Here is a 24280-nt window from a genome sequence, read left to right on the forward strand (position 1 = left end):
GTTGCTTGTAGTCTATATATGTATTTTATGTTTACTTGTTCTGTTACTCTTCTATTACTGCCTTTTTTGTGTTAAATCCAATTTGTTTCCTTTTTTTTTTCTTTAATTTTTAATTTAGAGAGCACATGCTTGTGAGCAGAGAGGGGGCAGAGGGAGAGAGAGAACCCGAAAGCAGACTCCCCACTGAGCCCAGAGCCCTGTGTGGAGCTCTATCCCAGGCTCCCAAGATCATGATCTTAGCCAAAAATAAGAGTTGAACATTTAACCAACTGATCCATCCAGGTGCCCCCCACAACTATTGTTTCCTTTATATTTTTTATTTTTGAGTTATTTTTTTAGTGGTTGCTTGGAGGTTACAAGTAACTTAAAACAATCTTGTTTGGATTAATACCAGCTTAATTTAAATAGTATATAAAAACTTTGCTCCTGTATAACTCTGTTCTCTTCTCCCTTCTTTTTACTTTTAAGGACATATAAATTATATCTTCATTCATTATATGATTACCAACCCAGATTTATACTTAACTATTATATACAGTTGTCATTTAAAGCAGAGGGGAGTTACGAAAAGTAACTTAACACTGTTCATGTTTACCTATACAGTTACTTTTTTTAGTGTCTTTTTTTAACATGGATTTGTTTCACTGTCTAGTGTCCTTTGATTTTAATTTAAAGAACTCCCTTTAGTATTTCTTAAAGGGCAAGTCAGCTAGCAACAATGTCTCTGGGTTTTGTTTCATTTTGTATTTTTAATGTAAGAATAGTTTAATGTCTCCATTTTGAAGGGGTTTTGTTGTTCTTGGTTGACTTTTTGTTGTTGTTAGCACTTTGCCTCATCTCCCTGCCTGTGGCCTCCATGGTTTCTAATGAGAAAAAAGCTGTTAATCTTACTGAGGATCACTTGTAATGCCATGCTCTCTGCTTTGCAAATTCTCTTTGTATTTTCAGCAGTTTCATTATGAGGTGTCTAGGTATGGATCTCTTTCAGTGTATCCTACTTGGAATTTATTGAACTTCCTGGATAAATAAATTAATGTCTTTTCTAAAGTTTTGGATGTTCATTATTTGGACATTATTTCTTCAAATATTCCTTCTGCCTTTTTCTGTCTCTTTTCTCGGACTTTGATTATGCTTATGTCAGCATAACTGATGGTGTTCCACACGTCTCAAGTGTGTTAACTTTTTCTGATACTGTTGTTTTTATTCCTTATGCTGGATAATCTCATTGGATCTGTGTTCAGGTTCACTAATACTTTCATCTGCCTCCTCACATCTGCTTTTGAGTCCATCTCTAGGGAATTTGTCATTTTAGTTGTTTTACTTTTCAACTCTAGAATCTCTACTTGTTTTTTTTTTTTGTAAAATTTCTGTTTTTCTTCTTTTTGATGAAACGTTGCTCTCACAGCTTTCTTTAGGTATTTAGAAATAGTTTTCTTTAGTCCTCTGAGCTTACTTAAAACAGCTGATTTTGGGGATGCCTGGGTGGCTCAGTCAGTTAAGCAGGGAGCCTACTTCTCCCTCTGCCTGCTGCTCTCCCTGTTTGTGCTCACTCACTCTCTCTCTCTCTCTCTCTGGCAAACAAATAAAATATTTTTTTTTTAAAAAAGCTGATTTTGGGGACACCCAGGTGAGGCAGGGTTAAGCATCTGACTCTTGGTTTCCCCTCAGGTGGTGATCTCAGAGGTTGAGCCCAGCTTCAGGCTCTGCACTCAGTGCAGTGTGCGCTAATGTTTCTCTCCCTCCCTCCCTCCCTTCCTTCCTTTTTCTCTCCTTTTTCTCTCCTCTTTCTTTTTCTTTCTCTTCCTCTCTTTCTCTTCTTTTTTCTTTTAAATAAATCTTTAAAATATGAAGTAACTGATTTTTAAAGTTTTAACTCTTGGCTTCCTTAGGGATGATTTTTATTGACTGCTTTTATTTTTGCCCTGTATATGAAACATACTTCGTTTCTCTGCATATCTCAGAATTTTTTGCTGGAAATTAAACATTTTAAGTGATACAATGTGACAACTCTTATAATAAGATTCTCCTGCCTCCCCCATGTTTGTTAGGGCTCTTTACTGTTGTTTTAGCAGTTGCTGTGAACTGCTGCCTGAACTAAGTCTGTTGAGTCTATATTCTTTGAGTTTATATTCTATGATTGGACATTATTTTTTTGTTTCTTGTTTTTTAAGATTTTATTTGTTTGACAGAAAGCACAAGCAGGGGGACCAACAGAGGGAGAGGGAGAAACAGGCTCCCCACTAGCAGGAAGCCACATTTGGTGCTGGATCCCAGGACCCTGGGATCATGACTTGAGCCAAAGGCAGACGCTTAACCGCCTGAGCCCTCCAGCAGCCCCCAGTTATTTTTTTTTAATTGCTTGGCGTCCCTAAGTCTCCCACTGTTTGCTCAAGGGCTGTGCGTATGTTGGGGCATGCTTCACCACTCAGCTAAGCAGTTGACAACTCTGCCTTAGCCTTACTTCCTGCTCACTCAGAGCCGTATTGGTCAGCCAGAGGTGAGGGCTTAGGGTCCTGTCAGATCTCTTCTGAGTATGTACACTGCTTGCACACATCCTTCTAATAGCCGGTGAGTATATCCTAGCTTTTCAGAGTCTGCTGTGGACTGCTCCTGCCTCAGCTATGTGTGTTCAGCTTTTTTGTCCTGCTCTTCATCACAGGCAGCTGTAGTAGTAAGCAAATTCCTACTGGTAGTTTTCAGCAAACATCTTAAAGAAGTTTCTTTGTACTGGGTAAATTCTGATTCAGTCCAAAGACAAGCCATGCAAGTAGAGGTTTTCCGATAATTTTCCCACAGATCAAATTATGACAGTATCTGGGAATGGGAATGGGTCTTTGAAAAAATTCCAGCCCTCTCTGATCTTCTGTTTTTCTCAAATGCTTCTAAAACTTTGGTTATTTTCTGAGTTCTGTAAAAGTTTTTCTTTTTTAAATAATTTGTGCCAGTGTTCTCATTGCTTTTATGGAGGAGAGGATTTTTAGAATTCCTTATATTGTCATTCCAGCTGAAGCTGCGCAGAATTTAGAAATTAAAACTGAGTGCTATGGGAAATGGTTGAAGGGCTTTACACAAGGGAGTAATTTCACCAGATTTGATCCACAGGTCAAGGCAAGTGTGATGCTTTACACATGAGGCACCTTAATCCTGGAAGATATGTGGATTTTTTTTTTTTTTTGCCCCAAATTACAGTGTTTATTTTAATCAAATAGAATAAGAACCTGGCCTCCCAATACCCTGTCCAGTGTTCTTGCTGTACTATGCTGCTGTTTTAAGTTGTGGATTTAGGTAAACACCAATAATGCTAAGAAACAAAAGAGCAAGGATAGGCTGCTAATCAAGACAAACGAAGCATTCATGTATGTGCAGGTACCACGCGCTGATGAATAAGATTGTTCCGTAAATGTCAGTTCGATGTAAATGCTCAAGTTTTATTGAAATAGTGTTTTGATTTCTAAAGGCGAGTGCCTTTCTTTCCTTTCCTTCAAAGCAGGTCTTTTGTTCATTTTTCTCTTAAACCATTAGGCAAATAAGTTAAATGAACAAGTAAATAGCAACTTTGGGAGAATATAGTTTTGTGATTATCCAGTAACTTTTATAACTGTCTGCCAGCCTGGTCAGTATGGAGGTTATGGGGTAGAAGAACATTGATCATTTCTTTATTAGTTTTCCTGTTACTTACCATTACTTAGAGATTCGCTTGCAAGCATTACTGTGCATTAATTTACTTGATCAAATACCGCATGTTTTAGTTTAGCTAGAGCTTTTTCCATCAAACAACCGTGTGGTCTATGAAGACTACTTTGTCCTGGGGCGCCTGGGTGGCTCGGTGGGTTGGGCCTCTGCCTTCGGCTCGGGTCATGGTTCCGGGGTCCTGGGATCGAGCCCCGCGTCTGGCTCTCTGCTCGGCGGGGACCCTGCTTCCCCGCTTTCTCTGCCTGCCTCTCTGCCTATTGTGATCTTTTTCTCTGTGTCAAATAAATAAAATCTTTAAAAAAAAAAAAAAAAAAACTGCTTTGTCCTGCAGCACAAACTAGTGGCACTGAGCAAGGCTGCAGAAATCCAGCACATTCCACCTGAGGTTCCATTTCTGATATGAAACTGCATTTCTGCGGCCTTTTGGTGAAAGTACAGAAATTACTGGAATTACCTGACCTTCTGTTTCTCATTTAGGTTACTTACAACAGGAAAACCTCACTTCTACCTGCCAGACTTTTATTTTGGAAAGTTCAAATTTAAAAGAATATGCGGAACATTGTACGGATGAAGGTTTTATCCCAGCCTGCTTACTGGTGAGTGCTTTGTTCCTTAAGGAAATATTTCCTCGTTGACCAATGTGAGACACTATAAACACCAGTCCTAACATCACCTCATTGGTACTATCAAAATTGGAAGAGATTTGATCGTATTCGTGCGTGGCTGGAAAGACCTAAAGAAGGCAGCTCTTCTTTGCACACATTTATGCCAAAACTTGGCTTCTCCGAATCAGTTTCAGAATGACCCTCTTGGGGCGCCTGGGTGGCTCAGTCAGTCAAACATCTACTTTGGCTCAGGTTGCGATTTCAGGGTTCTGGGATAGAGCCCCCACGTCAGGCTCCCTGCTCAGTGGGGAGCCTGCTTCCCCTTCTACCATTTCCCCCACTTGTGTTCTCTGGTGCATGCATGCTGTCTGTCAAAACAATAAATAAAACCTTCAATACTCTCATTTCTTTTCTTTTTTAAGGTGTTATTTATTTGTTTGACAAGGAGAGACAGCATAAGCAGGGGGAACAGGAGAGGGCGAAGCAGGGGAGAGCCCAATATGGGGCTCGATCCCAGGACACCGGGTTCATGACCTGAGCCAAAGGCAGACGCCTAACCAGTTGAGCCACCCAGGAGCCCCAGCACTCTCAGTTCTAATTAGTTCCACTATTGCTTGTCTTGGGGCTCATTTGTTTCCTGTGGGCTATTGACTAAATATTTGTGTCCCTCCAAAATTCATGTTGAAACCCTAGCCACTGATGATGTTATACCACTGTGATGGTATTGAGAGGTGGGGCCTTTGAAAATTAAGTAGGTTTAGATTAGGTCATGAGGTTGGGCCCCTTGTGATGTTGTTATTGCCTTTACAAGAATTGGAAGAGAGGGATCTTTCTCCTTGAAGAGACAGAGAGAGGGGATCCTGTGTGAGCGAGCACACCGCAAGAAGGGAAATGTCTAGAAGCCAGGAAGTTGGCCCTCACCAGGAACCAGATTGGCCAGCACCTCGATTTGGGACTCACCAGCCTCCAGAATAAGAAATGCCTGCTCTGTGCACCTGCTCTGTGGTATCTTGTAGCAACCCATCTTTTTCCTATGTCTGTTTGCTTACTTTAGATAAATAAAAAACAAGTGTTTTGATATCTTATTGTCCCCTTTTTAGAATATCACTAGACCAACAGAGCATCATTTGGAATATAATGGACATATTTTGGAGCTACATTATTTGACATAGTGTTTTGTTAATTTATTTTGAACATGTGTCCTTAGATTCATTTCAGTTGTCACAGACAACCTGCTTATCTATGGAGGAAACCTGAACAAAACCTACAAAACTGCTGAAGAATATTAAACAGACTGTGTTCATTTAAGATGTCAGTTCTCCCCATTTTGATATATATATCCATTAGTCAGAATCTCCACAAGCATTTTTGTAGATAGCAACAAGCTGTAATTCTAAATTTTATGCGGAAAATCAAAGGAACTAAAATAGCCCAACTAATTTTTTAAAAAGGGTAGTTTGGAAGACTCCTATTACTTGATTGTAAGACTTAAAATCTCTGGTGATCATGGGGCGCCTGGGTGTATCAGTCGTTAAGCATCTGCCTTTGGCTCAGGTCATGGTTCCAGGGTCCTGGGATCAAGCCCCGCATCAGGCTCCCTGCTTAGTGGGAAGCCTGCTTCTTGTGTTCCTTCTCCCACTTGTGTTCCCTCTCTCACAGTCTCTCTCTCTTTCTCTCTATCTCTCTCTGTCAAATAAATAATCTTTAAAAAAACAAAAACCTCTGGTAATGAAGATTGAGTGGCATTAGAGGAAGGTGAGGCACTTAGATCAGCGGAACAGAACAGATCCCAATGTAGACATACACAAAACTAATTTTGACCAAAGTGCAAAGGCCATTCACTGGAGTAAGACTGATTTTATCAGCAAGTGGAAATAGAACAAATAGACATCCAGATTCAAAAAAAGGTCCTCTACACATACTGCATACAAAGATTAACCAAAGTAAAGATAGACCAGAGGTTCAATGTAGAACTATAAGATTTTTTGGAGAAAACACAAGAGAAAATTTGTGTAAACTTGGGTTTGGTGATGAGTTTTAGATGTGACACCAAAAGCACTGACAATAGAAGGATAAATTGGTAAATTAGACTTTGTAGAAATTTAAAAATTTTGCTCTACAGTAGACTGTTCCAAGAATGACAAGCCACAGGCTAGAAGAAAATATTTACATTATCATATATGTGATAAAGGATTTATACCCAGAATATCTTTTTAAAAACTGCTACATTTTTTTTTTTTTTAAATTTTTAATGGGCAAGGAATCTGAAGATGGCAATAAGCTTATGGGAAAAAACTTCCACAAAAAAGAAAAAATGCTCCAAATCATTTGTTACTGGAATAAATACAAATGAATACTCTAAGAAGATACCAATATATATCTATTAGAATGGCTAATTTAAACACAATTTTAAAAACTGTCGGATATTTGGCAGTAACTCACAGTCATGGCTGATGAGAATGTAAAACCGTACCACCACTTTGGAAAACAGATTGATAATTATTTATAAAGGTAAACGTATATTCCCCATGTGACCCAGCACTCATTCACCCAGGTGAATTGAAAAATATGTTCACATAAAAACCTGCACACTAATGTTCATCTGTGATGGTCAAAAACCAAAAAAAAACCACACTGTCCTTCAACCAGTAAGTGGGTAAACTATGGTACAGCCATAGAATCAAATACTACTAAGCGATAGAAAACAACACTGTTGATTCACACAACAGCATGAATGAATCTTAAACAAATTCCTCTGAGTTCCTCTAAATTAGCCATTTTCAGCAAATAAGTGAAACTTATTGTGTATAACTGGAGCCAGGACTCTGGGAGAAAGAAGATAAAGATAAGCCTAAGAACAAAACCCGTGGTATTGAATCATAGTCATATTGTAGTTAATCGTAGAGATACCACTATGACACTATATTTGGTATTTGTACAAATCTATATATAAATATAGTAAGTACAATCTATATATTTGTACAAATCTATACAGAGACATAGGCATGTTTGCTTATATGGATGAACATGTCTGTGGGGGTGTGTAGCTCTTTCTGCTGTGAGGGCCAGCCGCAGTGGCCCCCGGGAGCTACATGCACACCCAGCCCCTGTGTCTTCTCCCGGTTCTGGAGGCTGGGAAGTCTGAGATCAAAATGCCATTCAGTTCCTGGTGATGACTGTCTTCCTGGCTTATTAGATGGCCACTTTCTGCACTGTGTCCTGACCTGAATTTTGAAAGACACAATACCATTCATTCACAAATTATTATTAGCTACTACAAATAAGGCAAGGTATAATGACCAAGTTAGCATTAAGCAAATCCCTAGACATTTCAGGCTTTAGTTAAGAAACAACAAAGTAGAAATCTTCAGGAAAGAAAAGGAAACTGGTCACCTGTCCTATGGTGGACATTGTCTTAGACATGTTTCATCTATCCTTACTTATTCTTCACAACAAATGACTCTGCGAATTAAGAATTAACCTGTCCACCTTTATGTGTGAAAGTAAGCCTTCCAGATTCTTATGATCTCAGATTCAAGGTCATAAAAACCTGCACTTCAGTAGTAGGAGAAACAGGAAATGAGTTTCAGACAGGATGGGGGTGAAATAGGAAGGTGCGATCCTTGAGAACTCTTACACTCAGCAATTTTTTTCACTTTGTTTTTGGCAGGTTCATATGGCTTTCAGGATAGGGAGGGCAAATTAGGAGTGGGTCCTTATTGCTTTTAAAGAGTTGTATGGGGGCGCCTGGGTGGCTCAGTTGTTAAGCATCTGCCCTCGGCTCAGGTCATGATCCCAGGGTCCTGGGATGGAGCCGTGTATTGAGCTCCCTGCTGGGCGGAGGCCTTCTTCTTCCTCTCCCATTCCCTCTGCTTGTGATCCCTCTCTTGCTTTCCTCTGTCAAATAAATACTTTTTTAAAAAAGATTTTAAAAAATTAAGAGCTATGTGACTGTATCCCTATCCCGCAGCTGAAAATTGCTTTTCTGCCTTTGGATTATGTTAGCTAATGAAACATAGTCATAGTGTCCTATTCACGCAGGCAAGATTCTTTGTGGATTTCATGCAATCCCTAAGTTAAGTGACTCTTCATTTTTGATAACATGTGCTTACCTTAATCTTTTCTTCATCGAAAAATCCAGATCTTTTATAACTTTATACAGTGAAGTGTTTCATGGTGAGAAATTGTGAGTAGTATTGCACAATTTTTGTAATGCTTGATCTTTTTCTTTTCAGTCCTTGTTTGGAAAAAACTTGACAACAATTCTGAATGAATATGTAGCCATGAAAGCAAAAGGTAAGAACTGAGGGTCAGGGATTCTTTTTCATTTTATACAGCATTTCTCTAATTGTTTTAATTAGAAATAACTTTTAAAGGCTATTAATGCTTCTTAATAGCCTAAAGAAAGCTTGTCTTAGTTATGATATAAGTTTTGCTGGGAAATATTTAATTAGTTTGCATTTATATTGATTGATAAGTGTGTGGCAAAAATCTGAATGCTAACAAATATAACAAAGTAATTTTCTTAAAAAATAAAATTCCTAAGTCTAGATGTCTAAACTGGTGAACAGGCATTGCTGTGTGTTACAGAATTTCAAGCCAAAATTTTAATTTTAAGGTCTTGGTAGTCTAAATCTCGACACAGGAACCAGTCATAAAATTCTGGTTTATAGTAACCAAAATATAAAATAATACTTGCCTAAGTTAATGTTTTAGGAAAAAAGTTAAAATTATTTTAATACTGATAAATTTTATAATTGACGACATTAAAAAAAGAACCATAAAAGAATAACACTGAAAAAAAGGAAAGATGCTTATCTATTTATTGAGTTTTTGTCTCTAGACAGCTTTGTGCTAGACGCATTCCTTAGTTTTACTTCAGTCCTTAAAATAACCCAGTTACAGGTTGATTATTAAGATCATTTTTAAGTATCAGAAAACAGAATTGGAGAAGCCATATAACTTTTCCAAGATCACAACAATAAAAAGAATATGCTACTGGAATACAAAGGTTTAGTCCCATTTTTATGTTGGGTAGCTTTCTCTGGTTTGGGTTTTTTCAAAGGTATATGGTAAGGATTTTAAATATCCTAGAAGTTTCCTATCACTGTGGGCTTTTAGAGCATATCCTAAAAAAATGAATCCATTCCCAGGAATTTTACCTGTAACTCCTAAGAATAGTAACTGGTGGGGCTTTTATTAAGTGGTTGCCGAGCAGTCCCAGTGATGTGCACATAAGCGGTTGTAGAAAAATAATTTCCATAGTCAAAGGAGTTTGCATAACCATTATGGTATTTATTACAAATCAGATTGTTACCTTTCAAATATAACATGATGTCAAATAGAACATATTTAGGGTAGTTGGTCTTTTTGGGGGGGCACCTGACCGGCACAGTTGGTGGAGCATGCAGTGCTCGACGTCAGGGATGTGAGACCGAACCCCATGTTGGATGTAGAGATTACTTAAAAATCATTAAAAAAAAAAAGTTTGTCTTTTTTTTTTTAAATACAAAGACAGTATAAAGTTAATCTATAAAAGCTTTAGAGGCTTTACAAATTTCCATTTCCCCTCATATTGCATCCGATACTCAATGGCTTAAGAAAAGAAGGCAATCTCATTTATAGCTTTGCAGGTTATATTACAAAAGAGGCTTACTTCTTACTTTCCAACATGTCAACAGCTGAAAGAAAAGTTTGTTTTCTTTGTTCATTTTGTGTCTACATTAAGGGGTGAATTTTCTTCAACTGTTTTTATTAAGACACTTTTCTTCTTATATCTAGAAACATCAAATGATGTCCCAGCAATTATGTCATCTCTATGGAAGAAGTTAGACCATACACTTTCTCAGATCAGGTAATAAAAAGCCTGTATAGGAAGCTTATCAGAACATGCATGAATTTGGAATGCAAACACATGTGAAGCTATTTAGGTTTAAATCTTATGGCCCCACACAGTGCATTTCTGTGATACTGATCTAATTTTAAATTTACCCTAGAGATTATTGATATTCACTTGGTTTTTATTGGAATAATTTGACATAAAATGCCTACTTGAATAAAATGTTTAGAAATCAGGACATTGAGGTACGCCTGGATGACACAGTTGGTTAAGCGGCTGCCTTCAGCTCAGGTCATGATGCCAGGGTCCTGGGATCAAGTCCCACATCAGGCTGCTTACTGCTTGCTACTACCCCTGTTTGTACTCCCACTCCCCACTCTCTCGTTCTCTCCAGCAAATAAATCTTTTTAAAGGGAGGGAGGGGCACCTGGGTGGCTCAGTGAGTTAAGCTTCTGCCTTCAGTTCAGGTCATGATCTTAGGGTCCTCGGATTGAGCCCCATATGGGGCTCTCTGCTTAGCAGGGACCCCGCTTCCCCTTTTCTCTCTCTGCCTGCCTCTCTGCCTGCTTGTGATCTCTGTCAAATAAATAAATAAATAAATAAATAATCTGGGGAAAAAAAAGAAAGAAAGAAAAAGAAATTGAGATTTACAGATGTTTAATGACATTTCCAGTTTCCCATAGCAAGTTAGAGGCAGATCCCTGGCTAGAATACAAATCTAATGCCAGTCTTGGGTGAATTCCCTCACATAGTTTCATCTTCATTACTCATGCAAAGAACTGATGTGTTGGATTCATGCCTCATTGGTTCATGCCCTATAAAGAAACAAGCTTGAATAATAATGCTACTTCTTGAATCTTTAATTCTGAATTTCCTCAGGGTAGCAGTGCCCACCGGTTACCTAGGTCATGGCCTTGGAATGCCAGTTTTGGCATCCTTGGATGCCAGTCCTTACTGGTATCAGTTATAACATCTCTTATTTAGCTTTAGAATCTAGTATAAAAACTGGAATTTTCTACCCTTTCTCCCAGAGCTACCAGTGAAGACCTGACATAAATTCAGCAGGGTCTCGGGACACTGGATGGCTCAGTCGGTTGAGCATCCGGCCCTTAGTTTCAGCTCACGTTGTGAGATCAAGCCCCACTCAGGGCTCTGTACTCAGCAGGGAATCTGCTTGGAACTATCCCTGTGTGCCTCCTGCTCTTGTTCCCTTTCTCTCTGTAAAATAAATCTTTTTTTTTTTTTTTTTACACAAAAACTCAGCAGGGGGCTCAATTTCCTTTCTCAGTTTAAACTGCTAAAATGACTCCAAATGCTTTCTGTCCAACTTCGTACCACATCTTACTTGATAGTCTTACCTTTTTCCCCCCTTTTCAACTCATTTCTTCCCTTTCAAATAATCTTCAAAAACATTGATACTTTGGGGCACCTGGTTGGCTCTGTCAGTTAAGCATCCAGCTTTTGATTTCTGCTCAGGTTATGATCTCAAGGTCAGGGGTTTGGGCTCCTGCCTCAACAGGGAGATGTTGAGATTCTCTCCCTTCTGCCTCTCCCCCTGCTCACAGTCTTTCTCTCTAAATAAATAAATAAATTTTTTAAAAAAAATTTAAGAAAGACATTCAGGGGCACCTGGATGGCTCAGTGGGTTAAAGCCTCTGCCTTCCGCTCAGGTCATAATCCCAGGGTCCTGGGATCGAGCCCCGCATCGGGCTCTCTGCTCAGCAGGGAAACTGCTTCCCCCTCTCTCTCTGCCTGCCACTCTGCCTACTTGTGATCTCTCTCCCTATCAAGTAAATAAAATTTTTTAAAAAAGTGTTCCTAAAAAAGACATTCAAAATTTAATTAATACCTGTAAATATTTATAAGTTACTGAGATATCTTATTGACAAGATACTACATAAAAATAAAAGGCTCTTAGCGAGTTATTCTCCAGGTTGGTTGGTGCTTATTAAAAATGCTTATTCAGGGGCACCTGGGTGGCTTAGTCGGTTAAGCATCTGCCTTTGGCTCAGGTCATGATCTCAGGGTCCTGGGATCAAGCCCCACGTCAAGTGCACTCTGCTCAGCGAGGAGTCTGCTTTTCTTCTTTCTTTCTCTCTCTCAAATAAAAAATCTTCTCTTTAGGGGCGCCTGGGTGGCTCAGTGGGTTAGGCCGCTGCCTTCGGCTCAGGTCATGATCTCAGGATCCTGGGATGGAGCCCCGCGTCAGGCTCTCTGTTCAGCGGGAGCCTGCTTCCTTTCCTCTCTGTCTCTGCCTGCCTCTCTGCCTACTAGTGATCTCTGTCAAATAAATAAATAAATAAATTTTTAAAAAATCTTCTCTTTAAAAAAATGCTTAATCAGTTTGGTAAGTTTTGTTGTTCCTGTTGGTAGAGACTCAACAGATTTCCCAGGAAGATATCTGTGATTGGGTAACCATTATAAAGGGAAAATCACCTTATATTGTGAGTTATATGTTTGCTTTTCTCTCTTATTAGAGGCTGGATAGAATAGTTTTATAGTAACAAATTTAATAAATTAACTTTGGGATTTTAAAGTATTTATAGAGTCCTATGTGAAATCAGAATTTCCCGGGAAGATATCTCTAGCGGTATAAGTAATTGTAAAATTTTATACATAGCTTTCTTAAATATATATTTACTTCCTAAAGTCAAGTCAAATCTTTAATGGATGTCAGAGTTCTCTAATGCATACTGCACTGAATAGAAGCTTCATGGTGAAATTCAGATGTGCGTGAGTGCTTACATGCCACTTCTAAAGCAAGTAAGATTTGGTCACCCCTCAAAAAAAATAAGCTTGTCTTTTTTGTCCGAGAGAGATCTATTACCTTTTAGTTCAGTTTATTCAGGTGTGACTGTTACTAAATTAGAGTATGTCTTGGCAGCAGAAATTTTTTAATGTCTAACTGTTTTGTTTTATTTGTTAGGAGCATGCAAAGTTCCCCAGGGTTTGTTGCTAATCAGAGAGGTTGGTATTCAACTTTAAACTATAAATAATGTTCAGAATTACTTCAAACTTAAACTGTCAGATGGACATTTTCATTAACAGTACATGGCGGGGGGGCACCTGGGTGGCTCAGTGGGTTAAACCTCTGCCTTCGGCTCAGGTCATTGATCTCAGGGTCCTGGGATGGAGCCCTGCATGGGGCTTTCTGCCAGAGGGGAGCCTGCCTCCCCCTTTCTCTCTCTACCTGCCTCTCTGCCTACTTGTGATCTCTCTCTCTCTCGCTCAAATTAAAAAAAAAAAAAAAAAACTTTAAAAAAAAATAAAAAGCAGTACATTTGTGCTAAGTATCTATTTTGTTTAAACTACTGCTCTTCTAAGTATAGTTATCATAAAAGGAAGTATTTTCATTTATTGCAGAAATAAGCATTTGAAATACTCCCTATTTTTTCTCATTGGCTCTCATTTATTCACATCTTCTTAATTCTCACTTCATAGGTTTGTTTCTTAATTTGTACAAGTATTATCAGTATGAATTATTGCAGAAGAGATACACTCGTAGATTTATAAAGTTTGTGTGTACAGATGACTCTCAAACCACAGTGCTTTGAACGGTGTGGGTCTAGTTATTCACCTGTTTTTTTTGTAAATACAGTACAGGAGTGTAATTATTTTCCCTTCGTATGATTTTCTTACTAACATTTTGTTTTCTCTACATTGCTTTATTGTAAGAACACAATATAATATACCAAATATGTGTTAGTCAGCTGTTGGTTATTGGCACAGCTCCTGTTCAACAGTAGACTGTTAGGTTTCAGGGGAGTCCTAAGTTGGATTCTCAAGTGTACAGAGTCGGTGCTCCTAACCCCTGTGCTGTACACGGGGCAGCTGTACTCACTTCAGTTTGTTTCACAGGAAATTACGTAATTTTATCATAAACTTAGTTGATGCTTTTAAGGGTTTGTTTCTTTTTTTCCAGTCTGTAGATTTCACATGTTAAATAGTAGGAGTATTACATAGACTTGTTGAAATCGCCCAGATTACTCCGACAGTTAACTTTTTAAATGCTCATGTGTTTCAGTTCGAACAAGAAGTGGAATTGCAGAAATCAAACGGCAGAGAAGGCTTGCGGCTCAAGCAGCTCCCGTGAATTCAGAGTTGCTGACTTTAGCGTATCTTTCAGGACAGTGCGCTACTACTCCTCCCCCGCCGCCTCCTCCCCCGCCTCCTCCTCCTCCTCCTCCCGCAGCTGTGCAGGTCATCCGGCCAGCTGGCCAGATCGCAGCGCCTTTGAGGTCCAATTTTCTAGTGGTCAACCATTCACAGTCACAAGACACAGCTGCCAGTAAGTTTAAACTTTCTTCTCTGAAATTTTGTTTTTACTCAGATCATATGAATAGATGATATGCTGCACTTCTATACTCATTTTATAAATTATAGGGAAAAAAAAGACGAGCCTGAAAGTAGAACACACTTTGGGTAGGTTTGCCTTAAAGTAAGCATATTACCGTGCTTAATGAGACATTTTAATCTAGGATTCTTATTTCTCTTCTAACCGCAAGGTAGAAAAGACTCTTGTTCTATTTGATTTTAAAGGAATACACAGTACATCTGACCTCCGTATCTTTGTTCATGCCGGTCTGTTCTGTAGTGGGGAATGTTCCTGCAGTACGCCCCCATCTCTGCATGCTGCAAATCCCTCCTATTTCTGTGAATCTGAGAGCTGGCATGAACTTAGACACAAGCGGTGTATCTTGATTGTTCTATACTTGAAACTAGTGAAAACGCATGACAGAAAGGAGCAAAAGCTAGTTAGTAACAGCGTTGGGATAAAAATTCAGGTGCCAGCTCTCGCACTTCTTAGACCAGTCTTCTTTCTCTTCTGTGCAGCTAAACAGTTACATCCTTCCTCACTTGCATCTTTCCTCCAGCCTCTGGGTAAAAGCACTTAACATACACACACTGTGGTGTACGCGTAGCAGTTCTTCTGTCCTTCCACGTTATTTTTTGTTGAGACTGTCCTGTACTTGCACTGTATACATCTTGAAGTCATAGTGTATTTTACTCATCTTGTTTTACAGTGCCTTGCACAGAGTAAAGCATTCAGTACATGCTGCGTTTAATATAAAATAATAGTCATTTTGTAATGCTGCTTATTCCATTAATTCACACTTAGAAAACTGTTCTGTGTCCTTGACTTAATGCTTTGTTTTCTTGAAATACAGCTGGAGAGGCTTTAAATGTCATTCCTGGTCCTCAGGAAAAGAAAACTCAGACCACAGTCATGTCTCCGGCTAGACGCAAAAGGTAAATGCATTTTGAAAGGACGAGTTTCTGATAACCACTAAAATTAAAGAATTGTACCATCAGGTTTACGTTATGAATACAGTAACAAGAATGGATTCAGTTCCTCGGGCTGTTTATATTATATCCATTCTTAAATGCATTTTTTTTTTCGCATTTTAACTTCCCTGAAATCGGGTTGTATCTTCTAATCAATGGCTATTACTCTTTCATTGGAAGTGGTTTTTTTGTAATAGTAGATAAAAATACGTCTTAAAATTGGTAGTATCTCAGATTTTTTTAAATCATTGTTATTTTTTAAATAAATAGGAATAATACTAGCATTTCCACAAACATATTTCAAGTCTTAAAGTCAGAAATTTTTTCAGGGAGTCTTAGAGAGTAGAGTTCTTTCTGTGTTTAACCTATGTGTCTCTGTTTGAAGGGTATTTCAGAAAAGATAGATAACAGTTTTTAAATACTTTTTCTGATTTCTTAACTGCCATGCCATGGATATTTTTGTTAGCGTTTTTATAATTGGTTGTCTCTCATTTAAGGCTGCCTCAGCCTTCTTTATTGTTTCAATAATGAAACAACTATAACAGTATCTAACATTTATAAAAACCTTGGCTTTTTTATAAAGTCTATACACAGGGGCGCCTGGGTAGCTTAGTTGATTAAGTGTCCAACTCTTGATTTTAGCTCAGGTAGTAATTTCAGCGTCATGAGATCAAGACCCATGTTGGGCTCTGCTGGGTTTGAAGCCTGCTTATGATTCTCTCTGCTAAGGAAAATAAATCAATCAGAGAAAGATAATTTTCATATGATCTCAGTCTTATGTTGGGTTTAAGAAACAAAACAGGATCATAGGGGAAGGGAGGGAATAATAAAACAAGATGAAATCAGAGACTGAGACAAACCATAAGAGACTCTTAATCCTAGGAAACAAACTGAGGGTTGCTAGAGGGAAGGTGGCTGGGGAGAGGGGGTGACTGGGTGACGGGCATCAAGGAGAGCACGTGATGTAAGGAGCACTGGGTGTTAAGACTGAGTCACCGAACTCTACATCTGAAACTAATAATACATGATATGTTAATTAATTGAATTTAAATTTTTAAAAATTGCCAAGAAAGATATTAACAATTATAGTAAACTGCCCCCCCAAAAAAAATCTCTCTCCTCTCTCTGCCTCTTTCAGTTTCAAAAAATATTTTTTTAAATAGTTTTTACACATACTTCATTTTATTCAATTCCTTCATAAACCCAATAATGCAGTTGATCTTACCCTGTTATAAAGTAGGTCAAATAGTCAGAACTGAGCTTCCTGCTCAGCGAGGCGTCTGCTTCTCCCTTTCCCTCTACCTGCTGCTCCCCCTGCTTGTGGTCTCTCTCTCTCTCAAATAAATACATAAAATCTTTAAAAAAAACAAAAACACTTACCTTGCTACAGACCACATAGTAAGTGGTGAAGCTGGACTTCAGATTCATTTCTTGTTGATACGAGCGTAGAATGGTTTTCTATGCTAGCCAAAGCTTTGTTGTTACCCCAAAGAGGGAAAATACCTGTTCTTCCATGATCTTGAGATTTCTATCTAGATAAGCAGTTATCATTGAGTCTGTTTCTCCTACTATTTAAAAGACAAGCTCTAAAATGTGTTTCAGTGAATCTCAGAGGAAAAGTAACACTTTATCTGGGCCTCATTCAACGATAAGGAATTTCCAGGATCCAAATGCATTTGCAGTAGAAAAAGTAAGTGACCTTACCAAGCTTTGCAGTCTGAGATATTCCTGAGTTTTAAAATATTGATATTTACGTCTGCGTATGTGTGTCTGTGTGTAGCATTTGTGTGTTACAGTACTTCTGTAAAACTGCAGGGTAATTGCCTTGGGATAGAGAGTAGTAAAATGTATGAGGAGACAGTCCGTTTAGAATAGGTAGCACGTGCAGACGTACAAGTAAGAAGGAGTGTTGTGTTTAGGGACCTGTAAACACATTGTGGATACTGGATTATGCAACATAATAGGGCATTTTACTAGCGTCAGATTTTTAAAAACCCTGTATGAAAAGTTCGGGTTTGGAGCTGTGTCTTGTAATCAGTGAAGCAAGAGTTGGTGAAGGATCTGTGAAAACACCTGTGAAGTGTAGTATTCGAGCATTAATACAAAGGAAGCCACCCACCGTAACTTCGGAGTTTCCACCTAGATTTGTTAAAACTAGCTAGCGTCCATTCACTGGAAGCTCTCCCCTGTTCTTTTACTAATATTGATTTTCTTTTCAGCAAATGGTTATTGAAAATGCACGAGAAAAAATTCTAAGTAACAAATCTCTTCAAGAAAAGCTCGCAGAAAACATTAATAAATTTTTGACTAGGTAAGCTATGTGTGTGTTGATGATGCCTAATTGTTTTCACCTAATTTTGAGAGACTGGTAAAAATTTTTCTTTCTGTATTACAGTGACAACAATATTGCACAAATGCCCAAGCAAACAGAGAGTAACCCTGCGGAACCAGAGACTTCAATCGATGAACTCCTGGGACTCCAGGTATAGGTTAGGGGGCATGTGTGTAGTGCATATACTCGTAGTTAAAACTGATGGTATTTTGGTTTCATTTCAAAACCATTGCTAAGAAGCACCTGCCTGGCTCAGTCAGTATAGCATGAGACTCTTGATCTTGGGGCTATAAGTTCGAGCTCCATGTTGGGTATAGAGATTACTTAAAAAAATAATAATAAAATCTTGACCCAAAAAAAAATTGCCAACAGATGTGTGAAATTATTTAAGATAAGAATTTTAGATGGAGATTTCCTTCATTACCCAAATATAAATGTAATCTGTTCTTGAAAATGTATTAGTGAATTTTCCAATAATCAGTATAAATTATATTATTTCAATGGTAAAAATAATAAGACATCTCTTACCCATCTACTATCACTAATTCTTCCATTTACCAGTAAAACACTTTACTTTAGCCATACAACAATCAGTCACGGGTATCTAAGTATTTAATACTTAAAGATTCATGAGTGGGGGATATGTTTATGGGAAGCTAGCAGCAATACGGTACAACATAAGTATAAATTGCATTTCTTTTACATTGCTACAGACTGTATAATAATGTGAGGAAACGATGAAATTAAATGTTAAAGCTATATAATGAATCCAAGTAAAATGAACAAGACACTTTAAAAAAGAAAGGTTACTAACTAAATGAATAAATTGTGTGAAGTTTACTGCCAAGAGAAGGAAGATGGGACTACGGTCACTGTTGCTATTCAGCGACAGTGAAGATGGAAGAGCGTCAGCTGGTAAAGGAAGACTTTAACCATTTATCTTTAATATTTGTCCATGTGTCTAAAAACAAGATTTGTTCGTGTGCACATAACCTTCCTCAAGAGCAGCTGAGTTTGTGACGGCGACACATCCTTTGACTCGGACTCCTGGACGGTGTGACGCATTCTTGCTGCCACGCCCACCAGGTGAATTCCCTGTAGCAGGTTTGCTTTCAGGTGAATTCTAGGTAAAACCACTGAATTTTTTTTTTTAATTTTTTATTTTTTGGTCTATTCCTTCAGAATACTTAAAATTTTTTTTTGCTAGCTTTTCCCACAGTGAAGTTCAGTAGATTTAACAAAATATGACAAACTTTTTAAAGCGACTTTAAATTATCTACCAGTACTTCTTTTTAAAAACTTCTCCTGTCTTAATGTTTAACAGGTGAATACACCCTATTCCGAATTTTTATAGTCTTTAATTGCTTGTTTATATTTTCTCCACAAACATCAGATACTTCCCATAATCAAGGCACTGTGTTAAATACTATGAAAGAGAGAAGACACAACCCTCTGCTTTCGCTTTCTAGTATTTCACATTTGGGAAAAGTTAAAAATTCAGATTTAAATAACTTTTTAAAAGAACAGCAAAACAAATTGCCCCACTGAAGAGTAAAAACATCAGATTCACTGAGAAGTAGTAAGCCAGTTGTATAAATAGGTGAGGTGGAATTTTAAAAATATTTACAAGTCTTTGCGACCTTGGAGTAGGTAACATTTCTTAAGCTACACAAATCACTGTTTTTTTTAAAAAAAAAAAGCTTCCTTAAAACTTAAAATACTTGCTTGTTAAAATCATGATTAACAAAAAGTTAAAAGTCAAACCACCAACAACTTGGAGAAAATATTCATAATACATGTATCTCACAAAAAATTTTTACCCAAAGTACAGAAAGAGCTCGCAGAAATCAATAATAAAAAGCTAAGCCACCCATTTTAATAAAAGGGTAAAAGACTGGACCAGACAAAAGAAGATAGAAGAATGATCACCAAGCCCATGAAAAAATGTTATTTGTCATTTGGGAATTGAAAGTTAAGAATGCAGTGAGATACCATTTCACATTCACTATAGTGACTGAAAGTTAACAATCTGACAATACCAGATGTTGACAAGGATATGAAACAACTGGAACCCTGAAAAATTGCTGATAGGAAGTTATGAAATGGTACACCTGTTCTGAAAACTGATAATTAACAAAGTTATGTGTACACCTGTACACTTTCCTTACGACCTGGCAATTACTAGGTTTTTACCCAAAAGAAATATATATGTTCACATATATTTATAAAAAAGTCACCTACAAGAATATTTGTAACAGCATTGTTCCTAATGGACATCCCGAATTAGTGTTTGTCTATCAACAAAAAAGGAATAAACAAATTTTGGCAGTCACAGAATACTGGTGAGCAATGCAAAGAACCAAGCAACTAATACACATAACAACATGGTTGAACCGCAAACATATGTTGATCAAAGACAGACTGAAAAAGAATGTGTTCATATAGTGTGCCTCCGTTTGTATAACATTCTAAAACAGGCAACACAAATGTATGCTGATAGAAATCAGAAATTGTTGACTGAGTGAGGTGAGGGTAGTGATTTGCCAAAGGATGGATTCTCTAAAAAAAAAAAAAAAAACCTGGGGGGATGGTGTGTGTAGATGTGTGATTTTTTTTTTTTTTTCTTTTTTTGGATGTGTGATTTTCTTGGGCGATGGAAATGTTATACTTTTTTTTTTTTTTTTTTTTAAGATTTTATTTTTAAGTAACCTCTACACCCACCAAAGGGCTCGAACTCAACCCTGAAATCAAGAGTAGCACACTTCCACCAACTGAGACAGCCAGGTGCCCCATTTCACACTGTTTATTACAGTGGTGGTTACACAGTCCTTAAAATTGCTATGGACTTGGGGCACCTGGGTGGCTCAGTGGGTTAAGCCTCTGCCTTGGGCTCAGGTCATGATGCCAGGGTCTTGGGATCAAGCCCCACATCGGGCTCCCTGCTCAGTGGGGAGCCTGCTCCCCACCACTACCCCCCACGTAATTGTGATCTCTGTCTAAATAAAATCTTTTTAAAAAATTGCTGTGGACTTAAGATGTGTGCATTTTATTTTATGTAAGTTATACCTTGATTTTTAAAAATATTTAGAAGATTGATGTGCATTTACCTTTGGAACATTGATTTCAGGGTTCTTTTGATCCTAATTTTTAAAGTTGAGAATAAAGCGACTTACTAGAAAAGTACATTTTGTCAACATTAACTTTTTTTTTTTTTAAGATTTTATTTGACAGACAGTGAGAGAGAGAACACAAGCAGGGGGAGTGAGAGAGGAAGAGACAGGCTTCCCACTGAGCAAGGAGTCCAATGCAGGACTCCATCCAGGACCCTGGGATCAGGACCTGAGCCAAAGGCAGATGCTTAATGACTGAGCTACTCAGGCGCCCAACATTAACTTTTATAAGACTGTGTCCACCATTTCATAATTTGGTAACATTATTTGGTAACATCCCGACGTTATTTACATTACTGTAAATTTTTACCTTTCTGGATATAGAAATAGTAGTTCAGGCTCCCAGACGGCTCCCATAATCAAAATGAACTGGCTCTTTAACTTCAAACAACTTTTTTCTTCTCATTTTATGGGCATTTTTATAAAACCTCCCAAGTTGTTATCACTTCATGAAAGTTCCACTTTAACTCTTTGCTCCATATGAGTTTCCTGTCTCGTGGGACTCAAATGTATGCCTTGCCAGTCTTGAATACAGCATTGTGGGATGTTTTATAAATAACTAAAATTGAGAATTGTAAATCTCCCAACTATTAGAACAAGAGTAAATGAAGACCCTAGCCAGAAAGTACTGTAACTTCTATGAAATCTAATATTTTAGCTGAAAAGATTTACTACTTCTGCTTTTTATTCCATATTTTTTTTGTATCTTTTTAAACTTCTTTCTTCATGTAAAATTGATGGAAATGGATTGAACATTTTCACTGAGCTACATGACTGGCTTACTACAAGCTTTCGCTCAGAATCTGTCATCCTTGTGTGAAGTAGCGATACAATCTGCCCCCACTTTTTACAGGAAACACAGCTGGTGGTTGTGTTTTACCCTGATAGCTGGTTAAACTTGAGAAATTTCAGCACATTTTTACAGACTGCCCTTGGGTAGGGCGCACCTTTTACCCCTTGGTTGCACACTAGGGTTGTTTGTTTGTTTGGGGAAGTTTTTGGTTTTCGAGTGGGGGGGGGTCTGGTTTTGGTTTTGCTGTTTAAGACTTTATTTATTTATTTGACAGCAAGAAAGGGAATACAGGCAGGGGGAGTGGGAGAGGGAAAAGCAGGCTTCCTGCTGAGCAGGGAGCCAGACAGGGGGCTCAATCCCAAGGACCCTGGGATCATGACCTGAGCTGAAGTCAGACGCTTAACAACTGAGTCACCCAGGCACCCCTGTTTTGTTTTTGAGAGAGAAAGCAAGTAAGCCAGTCAGGGCAGGGGAGCAGGGAGCAGAAGGAAAGAGAATCCCAAGCAGGCTCCATGCTCAGTGCAGAGCCTGATGTAGGGCTTAATCCCACAACCTCAAGATCAGCACCTGAGCTGAAATCAGGAGTCGGATACTCAAATCAGCTGAGCCACCCAGGCGTCCCTGACTGGTGGTTTTAGAGCATGTTCACTTTCATTCTGTTTAAATCCTGTTGACTTCCCAAAAAAGTTGCAATGTCCAGTAAACGTGGAGATATATTCAGCTCAGTAATAAATACAAATTAAAAGAACAGATTACTTTTATTTAATAGGCCGATGATGCTTAAAAATTGATATTACCCATTATTGGTAAGAGCTTGCACATTGTTACACAGAACAGGAATTCTTAGCAATTTCTGTGGAAGACGACTTGGTAGCAGTTCTCAAAATTTTAAATATGTATATCCTCTGACTCTTTATCAGTGGATTCAGTAATTGCACTAGTAAGAATTCGCCACAAAAAAAAAAAATAACTGATCCCTGGATAAAGATTTTCACTGTGGTATTATCTAATGTCCAGCATTGGGAACTGATTAAATGTGGCATAGTTAGCAAACAAAAAGCCTGTTTCAGAGGGGTTCATATTTTTTTAAAAACCCACAAGAATAAAGAAGAGGACAGGGAAAAAAAAAAAAAACTCTTAAAGTCAGAATTGACAAGGGGTCATTGACTTTGGAGATCCAGTATTCTAAGCCAGTAAGGGCAAAGCTGAGAAAGAAAAAATTTACAACATAGAAATCCCAAAAGACTCAGTACCAGTAGCTCTGAGAGCAGATGTAGAGACAGCTACAAGCAGGAGATAGGGTGCAAAATTGAGGCAGTCGTAGTTAACCTCTAAATCTTGTCTGCGTTTTACGCTGTCTCCACAAACACTGTTGTCAGTCATACACTCGCCCAGCAAAATGTCACTCGATCGAAAGGAAAAAACTAAAAATACAGATGGTCCTGCAAGATAATTATACTGTGTAAATGGCAATTAACAAGCTCCCTCCATTGGCAAAGAGTTTGCAGGTAGCTTTTGACATGCCACTTTTAAATGTGAACAGACTAGGGGCACCCAGACGGCTCAGTTGGTGAAGCGTCTGCCTTTGGCTCAGGTCATTATCCCAGGGTCCTAGGATTGAGCCTTGTGTCTAGCTTCTCCCCTTGCCTGCCACTCCCCCTGCTTGTGCCCCTTTGAGCGCACGCTCGCTCTCTCTCACAAATAAATAAGCAAAATATTTAAAGATTAAGAGACCAAAGCAGATAGATAACAGGGGCGAGATTTATATAGAGGTCACCCAAGCTAACAGGAAAATAGGCCAGGTTTGTAGTTATCAGAGACAGGACATTGAGGTGTAGGATATTGGATGAAGGTGGTCAAAAACAGAGACTTCTAGCTAAAAGTTAAATAAGTACTGGGCTGTAATGTACAGCATGATGACCAGTTAACACTGCTGTATGGTATATTTGAAAACTGTTAATAGGGTAGGTTCTGAGAGTTCTCACAAGGAAAAAAAAAAAATTCTTGTTTTTGTAGCTGCATGAGATGATGGTGTTCACTAAACTGATTGTGGTCGTCATTTCTCAGCATATGTAGGTCACGGCATCACACTGCACACTGTAAACTTAGTGCTGGATGTCAATTTAAAAAAAATTTGTCGTGCAACTTTACTTAAGTTGTACATACACACATAACTATACTTCTGTGTTCATTTTATTTTAATTTTGGGGAATATATCCACCAAAGCAGTTAACTCTAGGAAGTGGAATTAGGGAACATTCACTTTCTACTTTCTAGTGTTGTTTTTTTTTTGTTTTTTTTTTTTTTTTTAAAGATTTTATTTATTTATTTGACAGAGAGAGATCACAAGTAGGCAGAGAGGCAAGCAGAGAGAGTGAGAGGGAAGCAGGCTCCCTGCCGAGCAGAGAGGCCGATGCGGGACTCGATCCCAGGACCCTGAGATCATGACCTGAGCCGAAGGCAGTGGCCCAAACCACTGAGCCACCCAGGCGCCCCTCTAGTGTTGTTTTTATTTGTTTCAAAGGACCCTAGTGTTACAATGAGAAGAAATTTTCATGGCAG

General features: G+C 38.3%; 1 protein-coding gene across 1 annotated transcript in view; it reads left to right on the plus strand.

Moving 5' to 3' along the window:
* The window catches only part of LOC123949524 (protein NPAT), a 52148-nt gene that overhangs the window by 14322 nt on the left and 13546 nt on the right, over nucleotides 1–24280 (plus strand). Inside the window, exons 2-10 of the mRNA XM_046017042.1 lie at nucleotides 4171–4289; nucleotides 8534–8594; nucleotides 10080–10152; nucleotides 13064–13104; nucleotides 14162–14425; nucleotides 15306–15387; nucleotides 17026–17113; nucleotides 17643–17734; nucleotides 17819–17906. Of these exons, the coding sequence (XP_045872998.1) occupies nucleotides 4171–4289; nucleotides 8534–8594; nucleotides 10080–10152; nucleotides 13064–13104; nucleotides 14162–14425; nucleotides 15306–15387; nucleotides 17026–17113; nucleotides 17643–17734; nucleotides 17819–17906 (908 nt within the window). The remainder of the gene's footprint in view (nucleotides 1–4170; nucleotides 4290–8533; nucleotides 8595–10079; nucleotides 10153–13063; nucleotides 13105–14161; nucleotides 14426–15305; nucleotides 15388–17025; nucleotides 17114–17642; nucleotides 17735–17818; nucleotides 17907–24280) is intronic.

The sequence above is a fragment of the Meles meles genome, chromosome 8 (assembly GCF_922984935.1).
Source record: "Meles meles chromosome 8, mMelMel3.1 paternal haplotype, whole genome shotgun sequence".
Classification (NCBI taxonomy): domain Eukaryota; kingdom Metazoa; phylum Chordata; class Mammalia; order Carnivora; family Mustelidae; genus Meles; species Meles meles.